The sequence below is a fragment of the Drosophila takahashii genome, chromosome 2R (assembly GCF_030179915.1).
Source record: "Drosophila takahashii strain IR98-3 E-12201 chromosome 2R, DtakHiC1v2, whole genome shotgun sequence".
In the NCBI taxonomy this organism is placed as follows: Eukaryota; Metazoa; Arthropoda; class Insecta; order Diptera; family Drosophilidae; genus Drosophila; species Drosophila takahashii.
The window spans coordinates 30,790,750-30,806,934 of NC_091679.1; the positions used below are offsets into that span (position 1 = coordinate 30,790,750).

The 16,185-nt window shown below is 43.4% G+C and overlaps 5 protein-coding genes across 9 annotated transcripts; 3 read left to right on the forward strand and 2 right to left on the reverse strand.

Moving 5' to 3' along the window:
• Positions 1-1,159: 1,159 nt before the first annotated feature.
• Positions 1,160-4,666, reverse strand: AspRS (aspartyl-tRNA synthetase). Its single transcript, XM_017152938.3, has 5 exons — positions 4,511-4,666; positions 4,030-4,130; positions 3,625-3,950; positions 1,885-2,909; positions 1,160-1,589 (listed from the first exon to the last, which is right to left on the reverse strand). The coding sequence occupies exons 2-5, from the start codon at positions 4,108-4,110 to the stop codon at positions 1,426-1,428; spliced, it is 1,596 nt and encodes a 531-aa protein (XP_017008427.2). The 5' UTR covers positions 4,111-4,130; positions 4,511-4,666; the 3' UTR covers positions 1,160-1,425.
• A 266-nt stretch (positions 4,667-4,932) lies between these two features.
• On the forward strand, positions 4,933-8,263 carry Nmda1 (N-methyl-D-aspartate receptor-associated protein). Of its 4 annotated transcripts, XM_070213055.1 has the most exons (6): positions 4,933-5,071; positions 5,635-5,717; positions 6,059-6,387; positions 7,055-7,303; positions 7,369-7,768; positions 7,827-8,263. In XM_070213055.1, exons 2-5 carry the CDS (start codon positions 5,678-5,680, stop codon positions 7,726-7,728), a joined length of 978 nt encoding a protein of 325 aa, XP_070069156.1. In that variant the 5' UTR covers positions 4,933-5,071; positions 5,635-5,677; the 3' UTR covers positions 7,729-7,768; positions 7,827-8,263. The 4 variants fall into 4 exon arrangements, with proteins under 4 accessions (XP_070069156.1, XP_017008428.1, XP_017008430.1 ...); XM_017152939.3 differs by having other exon boundaries at positions 4,934-5,071; positions 7,369-8,263; XM_017152941.3 differs by lacking the exon at positions 5,635-5,717 and adding an exon at positions 5,552-5,577 and having other exon boundaries at positions 4,940-5,071; positions 7,369-8,263.
• Positions 8,264-8,317: 54 nt separating this feature from the next.
• Lfg (lifeguard) lies at positions 8,318-10,454 on the forward strand. 2 transcript variants are annotated; one of them, XM_017152942.3, is made up of 4 exons: positions 8,318-8,581; positions 9,144-9,250; positions 9,661-9,762; positions 9,837-10,454. In XM_017152942.3, the coding sequence occupies exons 1-4, from the start codon at positions 8,563-8,565 to the stop codon at positions 10,341-10,343; spliced, it is 735 nt and encodes a 244-aa protein (XP_017008431.2). In that variant the 5' UTR covers positions 8,318-8,562; the 3' UTR covers positions 10,344-10,454. The 2 variants fall into 2 exon arrangements, with proteins under 2 accessions (XP_017008431.2, XP_017008432.2); XM_017152943.3 differs by lacking the exon at positions 8,318-8,581 and adding an exon at positions 8,877-9,089 and having other exon boundaries at positions 9,168-9,250.
• Positions 10,455-10,500: 46 nt separating this feature from the next.
• Positions 10,501-13,530, forward strand: Balat (Beta-alanine transporter). The gene is made up of 4 exons (XM_017152937.3): positions 10,501-10,797; positions 10,936-11,251; positions 11,831-12,892; positions 12,952-13,530. The coding sequence occupies exons 1-4, from the start codon at positions 10,685-10,687 to the stop codon at positions 13,273-13,275; spliced, it is 1,815 nt and encodes a 604-aa protein (XP_017008426.2). The 5' UTR covers positions 10,501-10,684; the 3' UTR covers positions 13,276-13,530.
• Positions 13,531-14,732: 1,202 nt separating this feature from the next.
• bic (bicaudal) lies at positions 14,733-15,959 on the reverse strand. Its single transcript, XM_017152944.3, has 2 exons — positions 15,808-15,959; positions 14,733-15,735 (listed from the first exon to the last, which is right to left on the reverse strand). Exon 2 carries the CDS (start codon positions 15,733-15,735, stop codon positions 15,226-15,228), a length of 510 nt encoding a protein of 169 aa, XP_017008433.2. The 5' UTR covers positions 15,808-15,959; the 3' UTR covers positions 14,733-15,225.
• Positions 15,960-16,185: the final 226 nt, after the last annotated feature.

Sequence of the window (16,185 nt, forward strand, 5' to 3'; positions counted from 1 at the left end):
TTTATCCCCACCGGCCCCAACAGCTCCAAATTTCGAAATTTTCACTTTTTCACTTTCACCGCTCTCTCTCCCAACCCAATTGATTTTCTTAAAGTCTTGGTATGCAATCCTGTTAGTTTTCGCTATACCTTTCGATAGGTGTATCATTCATTATGATCGGACCATCACAGTAGATTTTCATTTCTTCGTGTATATATAGTAGTCGCCTTCGCACACTCTCCTGGTGCGCTTCGTCACTACATGGACTGCCGTCCATAGTGATCTTTCGGAATGTAGAATAAATTTTTCAAATCAAATAATGGAATTCAAGCATCCCCATCGCACTTTCTTTAGCTGAGTAACGGGTATCTGATAGTCGAGGTACTCAACTACTCTCTTGATCCATATCTTGTCGCTAAACGAAGTAATTTTTAAAATTTTGAATTTAGATTACAATAGCGACGGATTGGACGAAAAACCCCCAAAACCACCCTCTGCCTACGCCATGCGCGGATCCACGGGGGGTGATATGGTATCAGGATATGGTGAAAGTAATTTCGGTATTCAAATCCTAGATCTACCACTGGCCTACGCCCCTGATTAAGTGACATTCTCCATGCAATTTTTCAGGACTAAGACAACTAAAGCAACTAAAATGTAGCAGTGTACAATCAAACAAAAATACTTCTTAACGAATAAAAAACGTGATCGCACCTTCAACATCTAAATGATTTGATATAAAAAGTCTTTTTTCACTATCTGAATTTTACCAATTTAAGCTTCTAACCAGACGGGCATGTTACAATAGAACCCAAATACAGCGTTTTGTGACAAACAGACCGACGAAAATATTCATTTTGAAAAGTCCTCCAAAGTCTGGTTTTCGGAATAGCTAGTCTTAGGGCCGTTTTCTCGTCCGCCTGTTAAATTTAAAGTAGGGTTAAAACTCTGATTTCCCATACGATATCAAGGTTTTAGCCCTACTTTAAATTTAACAAACGGACGAGAAAACGGCCCTTAAAGGATCCACTTACTTGTATAAGTTATAACTACCCCATTTTCTTTTTGCCCTTCCTAAAACTATGCAACAAAAACTTTTACAACGTTCCAGTTGGATTTCTGGTTTTGTATTATTTATTCCCACATCCAAATGCTAAACCAAGTCATTAAAAGCCAGATATTAAAGTACAAAACATACGCGCATATTTTTATTTTCTCACGAGTTTTTAAATAAATTTGACTCTAGGCAGTCTTCTCGTACATTTTTCTTGTTGTTTAACAACTCTGCAGCATGTTAGTCTTGAGAAATGGGAAAACAACACACGAATGGGGTCGGCGTAAAAATAAAAAGAACTGAATGCTTGGAAAGTCACAGGAAAAGTAAAACCAATGTTTAATCGAATTTAATTCACTTCTAAAGAGTAGAGTTGTTTGAGTTTGGCGTGTTTAAGGCGTTAATCGTTTGGGGTCGCGTGGGAACATGGAGGTTTTGCGGATGTTGTCCAATCCCAGATACAGCATCACCACGCGCTCCATGCCAATACCACCGCCAGCATGCGGGGGACATCCGTAGCGGAAGGATTCAATATACGCCGCAATCTTGGAAGTATCTAAAAATAAAAAAATTAAGAATATTTTTAGTAAATGCAAATAAAATTAAGCAACCACCATGTGTTGCTATCGTACACAATAATATTATTGTGTGAACAAATTTTCACTATCTATCGCTCGTTATCATAACAGTGCAAACGCTTTGAATTAGCACTTGAGAGGTATTTCTATTTGTTTTTTTACAGATCTTGTGACTAGCTGACTTAAGGGTATCTCAAGTTTTACCTTATTCTATAAACTTATGAAACAAAACACAGTTCTCATAGTTAAATAAACTATTTAAGTAACACTCACCGATGCCATGGTGCTTGGCCCGCTCTATTAAGTACTCTGGGTCGTGAATACGCTGCGCCCCGGACAGGATCTCCTCGCCGCGCATGAACATATCGTAGGAGTTGGAGTAGACGGGATTGTTCGGATCGGGCATGGTGTAGAAGGGCCGTATCGCCAAGGGGAACTTGTCGAGGATGTAGAAATCAGTGTCGTACTTGGCCTTCACCAGGCGGCCGAGAAGCTTCTCATTGGGCGTCGACAAATCCTCCTCGTCGCCCGTCTCCACGCCGGCCTCGCGCAACATGGCCACGCCATCGGCAAACTGGAGGATTAGCGGCGGCTCCAGGAACTTAAAGGCGTCGACCTTGTACTGCTGGCCCACAGACTCGATCTCGCGGGCGTACTTGTCGCGCAGTCCCTTGAAAATGGCCGTAAACGTGTTGCCAATTGTGTGCAGCACCTCGTGGTAATGGTACTTGAAGGCCATCTCCAAGTCGAGGCCCACGAACTCGGTCAAGTGCCGATGAGTGTTCGAATCCTCCGCCCGGAAAACGGCGCCCACCGTGTAGACTTTGTCAAAGTCGGCCGCGATAGCCATCTGCTTGTACAGCTGCGGCGACTGCGCCAGATAGGCCGAATCCTTGAAGTAGCTCACGGTGAACACGTTGGCGCCTCCCTCACTGGCCGCCGAAATGATCTTGGGCGTGTGGATCTCGGTGAAGCCCTTCTCGGTGAGGATATCACGGAACAGGCGGCACACTCCCGCTTCCAACCGGAAAATGGCCTGGTTCGCCGGAGTCCGCAGATCCAGCACTCGGTTGTCCAGTCGCGTGTCCTGGTTCACGCGAATATTGAGCCCCTCCGCATCATCGGCGAGCTCGGGACGCGAGGCATCCTCAATTTGCAACGGCAGCTGGGCCTTGGCCTGGGAAATCACGAATATCTGTTCGACGGACAGCTCCAGCGATTGCTCTGTGCAGGATTCAATCTTGCTGGACACGGCCACTGCCTTCGCTTGGATATCGATAATGCTCTCCTTGGGAATACTGAAAAGGAAATGGGTTGTAAGTTTAGTTGTCTAAGGTAGCTTTAAGCTACTAGCTTATTGAGAACTTTTCTTTTATGATGATAATACCAGGGACTGTAAAAAATGATTATCGATGTATTTTTCAACAAAAAAATCATCTATATCCGCAATGATTTTATACTTCTTAATTTTTATACATTTTACTCAATTTTAATAATTATTTGATCTTCAATATATATAAAAAATTATTTTTTAAACTTTTTTTTCAAATCTAAAAATTGGTTTTTGGGTTCGTCGAGACTCATTTTATAATGCTGCGCAAACCTTTTTCCAATAGAACCTCTGAGCGAAAAAAAAAACGCTTAAAAAATAATCATTAAGCGAAAAAATAACGCTTAAAAAATAATCATTAGGCGAAAAATAACGCTTAAAAAATAATCATTATTTTTTGATCGCTATTTTTTTTTGCTCACAATTATAATAATTATTCTTTGAGCGATTGAAAAAAAAACTTTTTCAAAATGGAGTAAAATTTATAAAAATCAATAAATAATTATTAAATATTGATTTTTACTATATCACTTATAATGTTTACGGTCCCTAGATAATACACGTATAACGATCTCAAAATACAATCATAAATTCTTATCAAAATGAATGATGCAAATATCTATATAAGCAGAGCAATTTTGATATGATATCGATATATTTTTCTGAGGAACAGCGACACTTACTTGCCCGCGAACTTGACCATCTGCTTGGATATGACATCGCCAACGGCCAGGATGCACTGCACCGTGCTGCTCTGCTGGCGCAGGATGAGGAAGCACTGTTTGCCCTTGGATCGCGACGTGTGGACGCGTCCGCGCACCCAGACGAGTCCCTTGGCCACCTGGCCACTCAGTTCCGAGACGGGGACAAAGTTGCGTTCGCTGCGCTTATCCTTGGATTGGATCATCTCGGAGAGGCCGTATTTGCCGGCGGCATGATCCTCGGCAGAATCTCCGGCCGCATTGTTGGCAGCCACGGCAGAGGCCGTCTCCGCTTTCTGTTCGGCTTTCTGTACGGATAGAGATTAAAGCTGTTATCAGGGGTTCAAGAATCGTCGCACGCCACGTCCGCAGATCGAAGATACCCACCTTGGCGGCCTTGGCCAGCTTCTTGGCTCCCTTCTTGGAGACCTGCTCCCCGTTGGCCACGTTCTCCTTGTCCTCGACCATCTTGGAATGCACAAAATCGGCTGTAAAGGGAGAAGGGGTGTATATTTTACAAGGGTGTCACAAAACTAGACCGTAAACCGCAGAGTTCCGATAAGCAACAGGCGAACAAGGAGAAGTGCGTTGCGTCATGGTTTTATAAATAGCACTTGAGGCGGTTGAAGTGCCCCATTTGCGAATAGATGGCATTGTCTTCCGGCTTGCAGTTCAATCACCCGTTCTCATCCCACATAAACCATATGTCCATGGAATATTTCCGAGGGCCAGGGGAACTCTTTGTCTAGCGGCTCGCACATAACCTAAACGCTGCGGCCCCCATTTCGCTGAATAAACACAGGCGCTCACTTGAAGCCCCTTCACTTATTGATTGTCGCAATTGTGCAGTCGGCTGCACTCGGCTTACCAGCTAGATTTTGCCCTTTTAATACACAAACGAAAAGATTTCACGAGCGTCGTGTACTATTGCACATGCCAGCAGCGCGGTGCAGTCTAGAGACTTTTTATCGGCGTTATCGATAGGTATCGGTAGGTGCATGCCTGTTTGCAGGGTGGTGAACTTGTGACGTCACTTTGGGTTTTGGGCTGTAATATAAATTTTAAAAAAATGATAATAAGGTTTTTTGTATTTTTAAATAAATATTTTTAAAGCAGTTTACTAATAATTCGGTCATAATTTAAAAATAAAACATAAGGAGCCATTCTTTTCACTCTTTCTTGACAAATGATGTAGTTTTAGTTATCAGGTTTTTAATATTTATTTAAATTTATTTTTCAAATCAAGTGCTTTAAAAACTCCGGTTAAGACACCTTCTAAAAATAGTCCCTCATCCCTTTCGATTGTCACACATCTGCGTTTCGATAACCGTCAGCGGGCGCATCTCTGTTATTTTTCACAAAAAAAACAATTATTCAGGAAAACAACACTCATTTGTTTGTTTAGATCGAATTGCAGCGGAATCCAGAGGTAATTACTCATTCGAAGGCACTAATTTCGGAAGAGGGCAGGTCATATGTCACGGCAATCGCTTTTCGAATAGTGTACTTTCCCGGTAATTTCGAGAAGCTGGTAAATGAGTGAGTCACCACTTGTATTACTGCGAACTGCTGTGTGGGTTCGTGTGTATATGGATTTTGCGCGTGTGGTGCTCCAGCTGAACCAATTTAATAGCTGCGACTAGATTAAAGCGTTTAGCTTGCGGGTCAACGTATAGGTAGAGTTAATAAACGGCCCTTGCCATTTTAGGAGTACCCACACCCGAAAGATCAAAAAGCACACGTCATACGGCGGCCACAACAAACAGAACTTTCCCAGCTCAGTACGCAAGTGCCAAATTGATTGATAATTAAAGTTGCATGCCACGAAAGAGTGAAACCAGAAACTATGTACACTTTGTGGTCACTAATTTAATTAGCTAATCACTTGGTATCCTCTCTCTCTTTGCAGGTAAAAAACCATCGGAAGAATGCAAGGTGAGTGCAAATAGGACAGGCCGTACTAACAGAATTTCTTTCGGATCTACTCCACAGCGGTTTTTGGAATTAGAAAGCCCTAGAGCGAAGTCCCTCGAGAATGTCCTGGCAAAGTGTTCCCCAGTACCCCCAGTACCAAGGTTCAATCTTTTGACTTCTAAGCGCGTGTTTCTGCTTACCCGGTTTATATGATCGCATGCTTTTGTTCGTCCCCGAGAGGCTTGTGACTCTTTGCCCAGAGCCTCCCCAAGTTCTGATTCATTTCCATTACTTCTCTCTTAACATTTAGTATCTGTACCGTCTTATCATGGTTGTATGTACATATTTGCTCGAGATTGTTTCTTGGTTAACCGCATCTCTTCGTCACAGCGAAGCGTTTCATTTCGAATTTGTAGTTCTCGGTAGACAGATAACTGTAGCGGAAAGTCTTGGATTTCCCCGTTTTTGAATGCGAACTAAGAGCAAATGTCGTACTCCACAGATCCCAACCAACAGTACAACTATGGCGGCGGCTATCCGCCGCAGGGAGGATATGGCGGTGGATATCCGCCTCAGGGAGGCTACCCACCGCAAGGACCGCCGCAGGGCTATCCCCCGTACGCCCAGGGAGGAGCCCAGCCCTATCCACAGCCCTACGGGCAGGGTCCTCCCCCCGGCGGCTATGCCCCCCAGCCGGGATTCATCCAGCCACCACCATCGGCCGGCGGCTATGGGGCCTACGATGATCCGGAGAGCCAGCCCAAGAACTTTTCCTTCGACGACCAGAGCATCCGGCGCGGATTCATACGCAAGGTGTACCTGATTCTGATGGTGAGTCTGCATACCACTCGATATTAATCAACTTAATGATCAAATTGATAAGATAGGATGGTTTTGTGATAGGGCAGAGGTCTGTAAGTTGGGACAGTCGACGTTCTCAGATTTTTGTAATATTTTTAGTGGTAAATCTATCAGTAAAAAATTGTAGCTCAGGCTCAAGCAATATTTAAACTGAAAAAGTAGACTGTTTTTCACTTCTTTTAAAATTTACTAAAAGTTTAATAATGTGCCTAAGCCTTTGGGAAAAAGGTTACAAACATAAGTTTTTAAATTCCTAATTTCCTAATTCCTAATAATCCAAATTTGTTTTTTACAGTTATAATAAAATGTATTAATTTGTTCCTTAAAATACCAATTTTGTGGTAAGAAAAACAAATTCAATTGAATAAAGTTTTTTCAAAAGTTTAGATTTTTAAGTGTCCAAACTAACAGAGCTTTAAAAAACTTTTTTATAACACTATAAGTTTCATTAGCGAAGGACCAAATAGGATGGGGTTGCAATTATTTTGCACTAATTACGGAAACGGTTTGATAAGTATAAAATGTTAAAATTACATTAATCAATGTAAAAATGTTATGATTCTAATTTTTACTTGTAAAAAGTATAAGCTGCCTTGATAATATATTTTTTAACAATGCTCATTGTTTTTCCTTTTAGGGTCAACTCCTTGTCACCTTTGGAGCTGTTGCCCTGTTTGTGTTTCACGAGGGCACCAAGAACTTTGCCAGGCGGAACATGTGGCTCTTCTGGGTTGCCCTGGGCGTGATGTTAATTACCATGTTGTCCATGGCCTGCTGCGAAAGTGTGCGCCGCCAAACGCCGACAAACTTTATATTCCTGGGACTATTCACAGTAGCTCAATCGTTCTTGATGGGAGTTTCGGCCACCAAATATGCGCCTACCGAGGTGAGCACCTTAAGTTATTTATCCCGAAGATTGTCATACAAAACCAAATCTCCTTTTTCATTCAGGTTCTCTTGGCGGTGGGCATAACAGCTGCGGTTTGTCTGGCTCTAACACTCTTTGCCTGGCAGACCAAATACGACTTCACTATGATGGGCGGCGTGCTGATCGTCTGCATGGTGGTGTTCTTGATCTTCGGCATTGTGGCCATGTTCATGAAGGGCAAGATCATAACCCTGGTGTACGCTTCGATAGGAGCGCTGCTCTTCTCCGTTTACCTCATCTACGACACCCAGCTGATGATGGGCGGCGAGCACAAGTACTCCATCAGTCCCGAGGAGTACATCTTTGCGGCGCTGAACCTCTACCTGGATATCATCAATATCTTCATGTACATTCTGACTATAATTGGCGCATCGCGCGACTAAGTTCCGCTCTTTTTCCAAATATTATGTACAGTTTAACCAGGTTAGGACTATTCCTGAATACGAATATTGTTCGCGCGTAATCTCATTGGTATTTAGAGCCTCACCGGGTGGAGGCAATCTGCAACTAACGAATTACTCAACTACTTACGACCTATCTAATTCGCATTGTGTTTGCCAATTTTCAATTTCCTTATAGTTCTAAATGTCAGTTAAATGAACTTACTTGTTTTGTTTCTATTTACGTATTGCCTAAGTTGAGGTCCAAGCATTCAGGATTCTTCAAAATTCCCAAAAAAAAAAGTATGATATATGTATACCAAATGATATGCCATTCAGATACACAAAACCACAAAAAATAGTCACGTATAAGCATAATTATGTGAGAATATATAAGCAAGATGGCTTGCAGTTGTTAAAAACATAACATTTAACCGTGTGTAATAACCAAGGAATCCCGATTTTTGCAACTATTAATTGTAAACCGTGCAGCGACACTGAGTTTAAAGTCAACAATAAAGCGCATCTATTTATTAAAGCCGCCACAGACCCCAGCATTGTGGGGCTTCCGCCAGTGGTTCATCCAGTTCAGTCACCAGATGCAACTTTAGTGTGCAACGGCGGAGCAACGAAGGTGGTTGGATTACTTCTTCGGTCTAGACCTCTGTCGTCTACCTTCTGCTTTATCATCGCTTAAGTTTACTTTGTTATCTGTTATCTGCACCACCACAATTAGAAGGCGGGGTGTTTTAATTTTCGGGTTGGCCCCATAGCATGCTTTTGACCCGGCCACCTGTTCAGTAGTTCGTGTGAATTCCAGCAAGGCGTAGCCATAAAATGTATCACTACCAGCAAGGCAAGTACCGCCCGGATTGGGCTAAACCAGACGAAATTGGCTGCGGAAAAAGTGTTTTAGATTAGATAATCGACCTACCTATAGACTGAATAGTATATAGCTATTAGCTAACCAACTGCATTGAGTACTCTCTGCTAAAGACTAAGAAATATATCTCTCTCGGCGCACTTTCATCTGATAAGACAGCAGCAAAGGCTTATGTACTGTGATTCACCTACTTAAAGGGAGAGTGCACAGTCGTGTTTAAAATTGTGTGGTGGCAATATATCAGTTACTCACCCAATATGTGAATCTTATCTGCCGTGTGAGTGTTGGCCTGTGATAAGAGACAGGTACCGGCTAATCTGCAGTTGTCGGCCATATGAGGACACATATTTAGAAAGGGCGATTCGGTTCCATTAAGCTGAAATACTCGCACGTTGTCGGCAGTCGACAGTCGAGCAGAGAGAGCCCCATTACTTTAGTCACAGCGATTTAGCCATGAGCAGCGACAACCACTTTCAGTACGGTTAGTCATTGTATTAACTTTCCTATTTCCTTGAATTGTCTTCCAACCACATAGGCGATGAAACTGGCGCATATACAGATGCGGAGGCGGACAAGAGCTTTGCCTTCGATGACCAGAGCATCCGGAAGGGATTCATCCGGAAGGTCTACTTGATACTGATGGTAAGTGGAAAAATCTGAAGGGTTTTTCTTATCTTTCGCTTTTATAAAACAGAACGACGGTTGAGCATATTTTGTACATAAAATAATAGTGTACAAAAATAATAAACAATTTTTATTGGTATAATAATCTAAAAGTATACAAGAGTTTTTAAATATTCCACAAAATTAATTAAACTAATTCACTTAATTCACTTTTATAAAACAGAACATATTTTGTACATAAAATAGTAATGTACAAAAACAATAATATTTTTATTGGTATAATAATCTAAAAGTATATAAGAGTTTTTTAATATTCCACAAAAATAGGGTTGTATTGACTCATAACTTACTAATTCACTTTCTAAGTTTTATTGATATATTATACCTTCATGCCATTAATCTATGTATGATACCTGTTCTATTTTTAGTGCCAATTGCTGATCACTTTTGGTTTCGTTAGTGTGTTTACCTTCTCGAAAGCCTCCCAGGAATGGGTACAAAAAAATCCGGCACTCTTTTGGATAGCTCTTGTAAGTTTTTAAAGTTATGAAATATTCTATTAAAGTTCACTATTTAGTAACTCAATAAAATTATAATTTTTTAGGCCGTTCTTATCGTGACCATGATATGCATGGCCTGCTGCGAGGGTGTTCGTCGCAAGACGCCTCTGAACTTCATCTTTCTCTTCCTGTTCACGCTCGCCGAGTCCTTCCTCCTGGGAATGATCGCCGGGCAGTACGAGGCCGATGAGGTCCTGATGGCAGTGGGAATTACGGCAGCCGTGGCCTTGGGTCTCACTTTATTTGCCCTGCAGACCAAGTACGACTTTACCATGTGCGGCGGAGTTCTGGTGGCCTGTCTGGTGGTCTTCATCATTTTCGGAATCGTTGCCATCTTCATTCCTGGCAAGGTGATCGGACTGGTCTATGCCTCCCTCGGAGCGATTCTCTTCTCCGTTTACCTGGTGTACGATACCCAGTTGATGCTGGGTGGCAATCACAAGTACTCCATCAGTCCCGAGGAGTACATCTTTGCCGCTCTGAACCTCTATCTGGATATTATTAACATCTTCATGTACATTCTGACCATCATCGGATTGTCTCGCAGTTAGACGGGTCACGATGATCCATAGTTTCCATTTGCAGTTTTAGAGATATTTAACTTAATTTTATGTGCCAAGAGCCACGAAGAAATACAGACCGACTAACTATATCTAACCCTACGCTGCGGAGAGCTCGCTTTGATTTGGGACTTTTGGTTGGGATTGGGGCGCTCAACTAGTTCGAACCTTGTCCACGCCGCGGTGTCCAATTAATTAAGGCGCACGAGTGGCCGTAATGTAATTATGTCCAATCAGCCCCTGCAGTGCCGCCAGTTCCTGGACTGGATTGGATGTGGACAAGGTGATCGGCGCGATCGTCAGTTGTGCGAGCGTCTGGCTAGCGGGCGGACATGGATTTCGACGAGGTGCTGCGGGAGGTGGGCTCCTTCGGGCTCTACCAGAAGGTCATCATTTGCTCGGTGCTACTGCCCGCCGCCCTGCCCTGCGCTTTCCACGCCTATAGGTTGGTCATCCGGTTGAGTTTTAATCGATCCTATAAGAGAAGATATGAAACCTTAGATCTACTATTACTTATTGCCATTAATAGGGATACTGTGAAAGTGATTCCGAATAATAAACTAATGATATGATACCATCTTAGTCAGTTGTTCATAGCGGCCACACCGCAGCACTTTTGTCGGGTCCCGGAATTGGAACCGTGGGCCCGGGACTACGTGCAGCTTATAAAGAACCTGAGCATTCCGCGCAATCGCAATGGGGCCTATGCCGAGTGCTCCATGTACGCGAGGAATTACAGTGATATTGTGCGCAATCTGGAATATCGGCAGCCCTCGGATTTGGTTCGTCAACAGGTCGAGGATTTGCTTAAGTTGCAGCCGGATACAGCTCAGGTGGTGCCATGTCAGCATGGCTGGCACTACGACAAGTCCATATACTCCAGTACAGTGGTTCAGGAGGTGAGTTCTACCAATTAAAAAGAAATAATATATTTATACCCTTGCAGAGGGTCAGATGTTTGCAACGCAGTGAAGGAGACATTTCCGACCACATAAAGTATATATATTCTTGATCAGCATCACTAGACGAGTCGATTTAGCCATATCCGTCTGTCCGTCCGTTTTGTCCGTATGTTTCTACGCAAACTAGTCTCTCAGTTTTAAAGCTATCGGGCTAAAACTTTACCAAAAGTCTTCTTTTTTTTGCAGGTAGTATATATGTCGGAACGAGCCGGATCGGAAAACTGTAGCATATAGCTCCCATAGGAATAACGCGAAAAAAAATGCAAAAAAAAAAAAATTTTTTAAATATAACCTCTAACGTTTAAAAATACCATTTTTTCTGAATTTTGAATTAATTTGTTTCAAAATTATACAGCTGTCATAGGAACGATCGGAAAATTAATGAAATTTAACATTTTTGCGATTTGTATACTAATAGGAATGATCTGCAAGGGTATATAATCTTCGGCTGGCCGAAGCTAGCTTCCTTTCTAGTTTTTTTGATATACAATTTTTAAAAATGTATTTCCCTTGCAGTGGAACCTTGTTTGCGACCGTAGCTTCCTGGTTACCCTGGCTCTCGTGGTCTTCGGCGTGGGCGGACTGCTAGGTAACTATGTATTCGGATATCTGGTAGATCTGTGGGGCAGGCGTCCCTCCTTTTACGCCTACTTGCTGCTTGAGATCACCGCCTGTGCGGCTAGTGCCTTCGCCTGGAACTACTACACCTGGCTGGGACTGCGCTTTGTGGTCGGTCTGACGGTCCCAGCGATCCTGGCCAGTCCCTATGTCCTGGCCATCGAGCTGGTGGGTCCGGAGAGGCGAGTTTTCTGCACCATCGTCTCAAATATCGCCTATTCCTTGGGCCTGGTGGTGCTGGCCGGAGTTATCTACGTGGTCCGCGATTGGCGGGAGCTCAGTTTGGCAGTATCCATGCCCTTGCTGATGCTCTTCTCCTGCTTCTTCGTGTTGCCGGAGTCACCGAGATGGCTGATGGCCGTGGGAAAGACCAGGAGGGCCATGAAAATCCTCAAAGTGATGGCCAGAGTGAATGGAGTGCGTGTGAACCGAGATTTTGTGGAGCGACTGCAGCGGAAATTGGCTAGCTCGAGAGCTTCGGAGGCGGAATCATCTTCGAGTACCCACTACGGAATTCTGGACTTGTTCCGGGGACCCAATATGCGCCGGAAGACCCTGATCATCACGCTCATTTGGTTTGCCAACACGAGTGTCTACGTGGGATTGAGTTACTATGCTCCTGCCCTCGGAGGCGATGAGATCTGGAACTTCTTTCTGGCCGGGGCGGTGGAACTGCCCACGTACCTGCTGCTCTGGCCGGGATTAAGCTACTTCGGAAGGCGCTGGATCCTGTTCATCTCGATGCTGGTGGGCGGAGTGGCCTGCGTGGCCACGTTCCTCTATCCGGACATCACGCTGCTGCTCTACTGCGTCGGCAAGATGGGCATTAGTTCGTCCTTCGTGGTCCTGCCGCTCCTGGCTTCGGAACTGTATCCCACGGTGGTGCGGGGATTGGGCATGAGCTTCAGCTCGGTGGTGGCCATGGTGGGACCCATAGTTATTCCAATGATTAATCATATGGTGAGTGGAGAGTCGGGGATTATAATTGATAAATAATCCTAATCTACTATCCATTTCAGGGCCAGCAAATGCTCGTCCTGCCTTTGATTGTGATGGGAGCTCTGCTGATCCTGGGAGGATTTGCCAGCCTGCTGCTGCCGGAGACCCGGAACCGCAATCTTCCCCAGACTCTGGATGAGGGCGAGGCAGTGCCCCTGAGTTTCCTCCTCTGCTGCTGCGTGGAAAGTGAGCGAAAACCCAACAATATTCGGGTGAATCCCCAGAGAAGGATTATTCCGGAGGGCGGAAGACCGGCATTCCATCGCGTGGACACGCCTGTTTCCGGTAGAATTGCCTGCAAGGTGGTTTGTAGCATTTGTAATAAGGAAATGCGTACTCTTTAGTTAGTCAAAAGTTGTTAACATAGCAAATTCAATTAAAGTTTGAAAATATCGATTTCTTTTTACTTTATGGCGGCATTAAATTGTGTGCCATCTGGCAACGCTGCATGTTATGTATGTTTGTATGGGCTTACAGTGGTTGTGGATTATTTGAATTCGAACTTTTTATAGCAATTTAGAATACTTTGTGAAATGTTAAAATAGTTGCATAAATTAAATGTTATGCCTAAAATGTGTAAACATGAAGAAAATATTTAATCATTTGGGGAAACTTGTACCTTAATGTGCGTTTAAAATTAGTAAATTAGTACTCCCAAAATTTAGATGTCCATATTTTATTTTCACACCTAAAACATATTAACGGTTATTTTACAAGGATTTTGAATAAAATTCTTTTTATAATTCTTAACTTTGTAATGTGTATATACGTGTTTTAAAAGAGTTGGCAGGCCAACCGGCAAATTTAAATGGTCCAAAATCAATGCAAATAAACGAACAATTGGACATCTATCAACACCAATTAAAGTAGCATATTTCTTTAGATCCAACACAATTTGTACTCCAATGACCTCGCAAGTACATAATATAAACGCGAACATTTGCATTAACCTTAATAAGTTATTATGGGTCGTCGAAAAATGATAAGGGACCGCAACCGCTTGTTTATGCACATATAGAAGCTTCAAGAAACATTCCGGTTGAACTGGTCTAATCGCAATTTTAAGCCAATTTAAAGGTGACTCATTGGAAGATTTTCAAACCATAACACACGAATACCAGCATAAAGATACACCGCATGTTCTGGCTTTTCACCTTTGGATTTGGCCAGATAATTGGGAAGTTACGAGCGGGTTAAAGTTCCCTTTGAAGAAGTGTTTTCTAACATCTGGGTCTTTAACTTATTATGCCCAATGTCAACAAGTTTTGACTGCCGCGTGCTTTTTTCACCGCCCCTCCCACCCTTGAAAAACCTCACACAAAAGCGTTGCTATGCATACACACACAGGCTCACTCACACACATGTCGATTATGCAAGCTAAAAAAAATAATACAACCAAAAGAAAGCGAGAAATATGGATCTTTCGTATGTTTTTTACAGTTCTTTTAATGTAATGCATGTATGATGGTCTAAAACAATAGTTTACAAATTATAAAAACGTTTTCAACAATTTTGGTACATCGAACGATCGAATCGAAATCAAGTAGTTATGGTCTCATCTTGTTTACGTTTTGAATGGAGGATGGTTTGAGGTCGGGGTCACATCGAAAAGTCGGAAATTCGGGAAAATCGGTAGGAGCTAGTGCTAAAAATATATTCCTGTCTTCGCGACCTGGCAATGACTTCTTCTGGAGTGTCTGCGTTATTCCCCTAATCACCTCGCTTCAAATTCTTCCGAAAACCGTATATATATATCGTATAGTGTGTATTACGAGCGCATATATCTATAGATACATCTGTGTATGTTCTTGGGAGGGCGGCAAAAATTAGAATGTGTGTTGTTTGGACTGTAGTTCTTTTTTTTCTTTGTTGGTTAAGGAAACGTGCTTTAATCGCTTTGGAAAATACATTTGACGGTTCCAAACTATGACTATTAGATTAAGATTGAAGGGTTCCCTTAGTATGTTAAGTATAGTTATTATGCTTATGTGTTCTGTTCAGCGCTCACTCGGATGCCTTTATTTTTTGTATTTTAGTATAGTGTGTAGCATGACCCCCAAAAAGTGGCTGAAGGGAGCACGAAGGATGGCCCATCCAGGGCAGAACGGCCACAGACCGGAGTGGTTCCGTTCCCGACTGGGGGGGGGTACGGAATAGGGGAGTGGTATGATTCCGGGATGCGTCAGTGTGTCCTGTATGCCTGCCCCTTCGATTTGCTCCCCTTGGCCCGTATGTTTTGTATGTGTGTTTTTGTGTGTGGTGTGATTTGTCCAATTGGATGGGGTTGGACCTGCCTAAGCGGAGGCCGCCCCCTCACCGGACTTCTCCTCCTTTGTGCCGGCGATGGCCACCTCCTCGAAGTTCTCGACCAGATCGGGCACATCGTCGTCACCGGCATCGGCGGCCGAAGAACCGGCTGCGCCGCCGGCGCCGCTCTTGTTGGCAATCTCCGTGGCCAGCTTCTTCAGCTGGTTGATGTCCTGGGGGCCCAGTTGCGTCAGGATGCCGGGGACCATCTCGGTGATCGTCTTGTTCTCGCCATGGCCCGTGATGGCGAACGTGTTCGTCGGCAGCGAGGCCTGCGCCTTCGGGTTGTTGAAGTGGATGACGGTGCCATCGTTCTTGATGATGTTCACCTCCTCGATGCCGGGAATGGTGTTCACCGACAGCTTCTTCAGCGACGACTGCAGCTTCTTGTCGTCGGTGGCGGGCGTGGAGTGGACAATCTTCTTCTTGCGGCGGGGGGTGCCCTTGCCGCCAATGCGCACCTGCGCCTGCAACTTCTTCAGCTTCTCCGGATTCATCTGGTCAACGGGAAGCACACAAAATTCGGATTAGTAACGTCCCAATCGGATGCCGCACAATTTGATATTTACTTTGATTTTACTATAATTTAGCACAGAGCCTTGCCCGAAAACACGTGCGCCCAGTTGTAGTCAAATGTCAAAAAGAAATCGCCATGATAAAAATGGCAAAAGAGGTATGTATATGTGAGTAGTACTGGTAGGAAGTACTAAACCCGACTATCGATAGTTCGCCAGGTGGCAACGATGGCGCGCTAAAAATGCATATTTCGTTTTTAAAAGATTTATTACACTTCTACGAATCACAATTTAAAGAATAGCCTAAAATACGCCTCAAAAAATAAATCAAATATTATCATATAATCATCCTTAATGTTAAAAAAAGTAGTTTTACTATAAATCTTTTTGTTGGTGTAATAAACTACATATATATTTATTAGTATATTAATA

What these genes read in the sequence shown, in the direction of transcription:
- Balat (XM_017152937.3), top strand. Translation starts at nt 10,685, where the DNA reads ATGGATTTCGACGAGGTGCTGCGGGAGGTGGGCTCCTTCGGGCTCTAC. An exon ending in TGCGCTTTCCACGCCTATAG is followed by an intron (nt 10,798 to 10,935) that starts GTTGGTCATCCG and finishes ATACCATCTTAG; the next exon opens with TCAGTTGTTCATAGCGGCCA. An exon ending in CCAGTACAGTGGTTCAGGAG is followed by an intron (nt 11,252 to 11,830) that starts GTGAGTTCTACC and finishes TTTCCCTTGCAG; the next exon opens with TGGAACCTTGTTTGCGACCG.
- Nmda1 (XM_070213055.1), top strand. Translation starts at nt 5,678, where the DNA reads ATGTCCTGGCAAAGTGTTCCCCAGTACCCCCAGTACCAAG. An exon ending in CCAGTACCCCCAGTACCAAG is followed by an intron (nt 5,718 to 6,058) that starts GTTCAATCTTTT and finishes CGTACTCCACAG; the next exon opens with ATCCCAACCAACAGTACAAC. An exon ending in AGGTGTACCTGATTCTGATG is followed by an intron (nt 6,388 to 7,054) that starts GTGAGTCTGCAT and finishes TTTTCCTTTTAG; the next exon opens with GGTCAACTCCTTGTCACCTT.
- AspRS (XM_017152938.3), bottom strand. Translation starts at nt 4,110, where the DNA reads ATGGTCGAGGACAAGGAGAACGTGGCCAACGGGGAGCAGGTCTCCAAG. An exon ending in AGCTGGCCAAGGCCGCCAAG is followed by an intron (nt 3,951 to 4,029) that starts GTGGGTATCTTC and finishes CTATCCGTACAG; the next exon opens with AAAGCCGAACAGAAAGCGGA. An exon ending in GGCCAAGCACCATGGCATCG is followed by an intron (nt 1,590 to 1,884) that starts GTGAGTGTTACT and finishes TTTTATTTTTAG; the next exon opens with ATACTTCCAAGATTGCGGCG.
- Lfg (XM_017152942.3), top strand. An exon ending in AGGTCTACTTGATACTGATG is followed by an intron (nt 9,251 to 9,660) that starts GTAAGTGGAAAA and finishes TTCTATTTTTAG; the next exon opens with TGCCAATTGCTGATCACTTT. An exon ending in CACTCTTTTGGATAGCTCTT is followed by an intron (nt 9,763 to 9,836) that starts GTAAGTTTTTAA and finishes ATAATTTTTTAG; the next exon opens with GCCGTTCTTATCGTGACCAT.
- bic (XM_017152944.3), bottom strand. Translation starts at nt 15,735, where the DNA reads ATGAATCCGGAGAAGCTGAAGAAGTTGCAGGCGCAGGTGCGCATTGGC.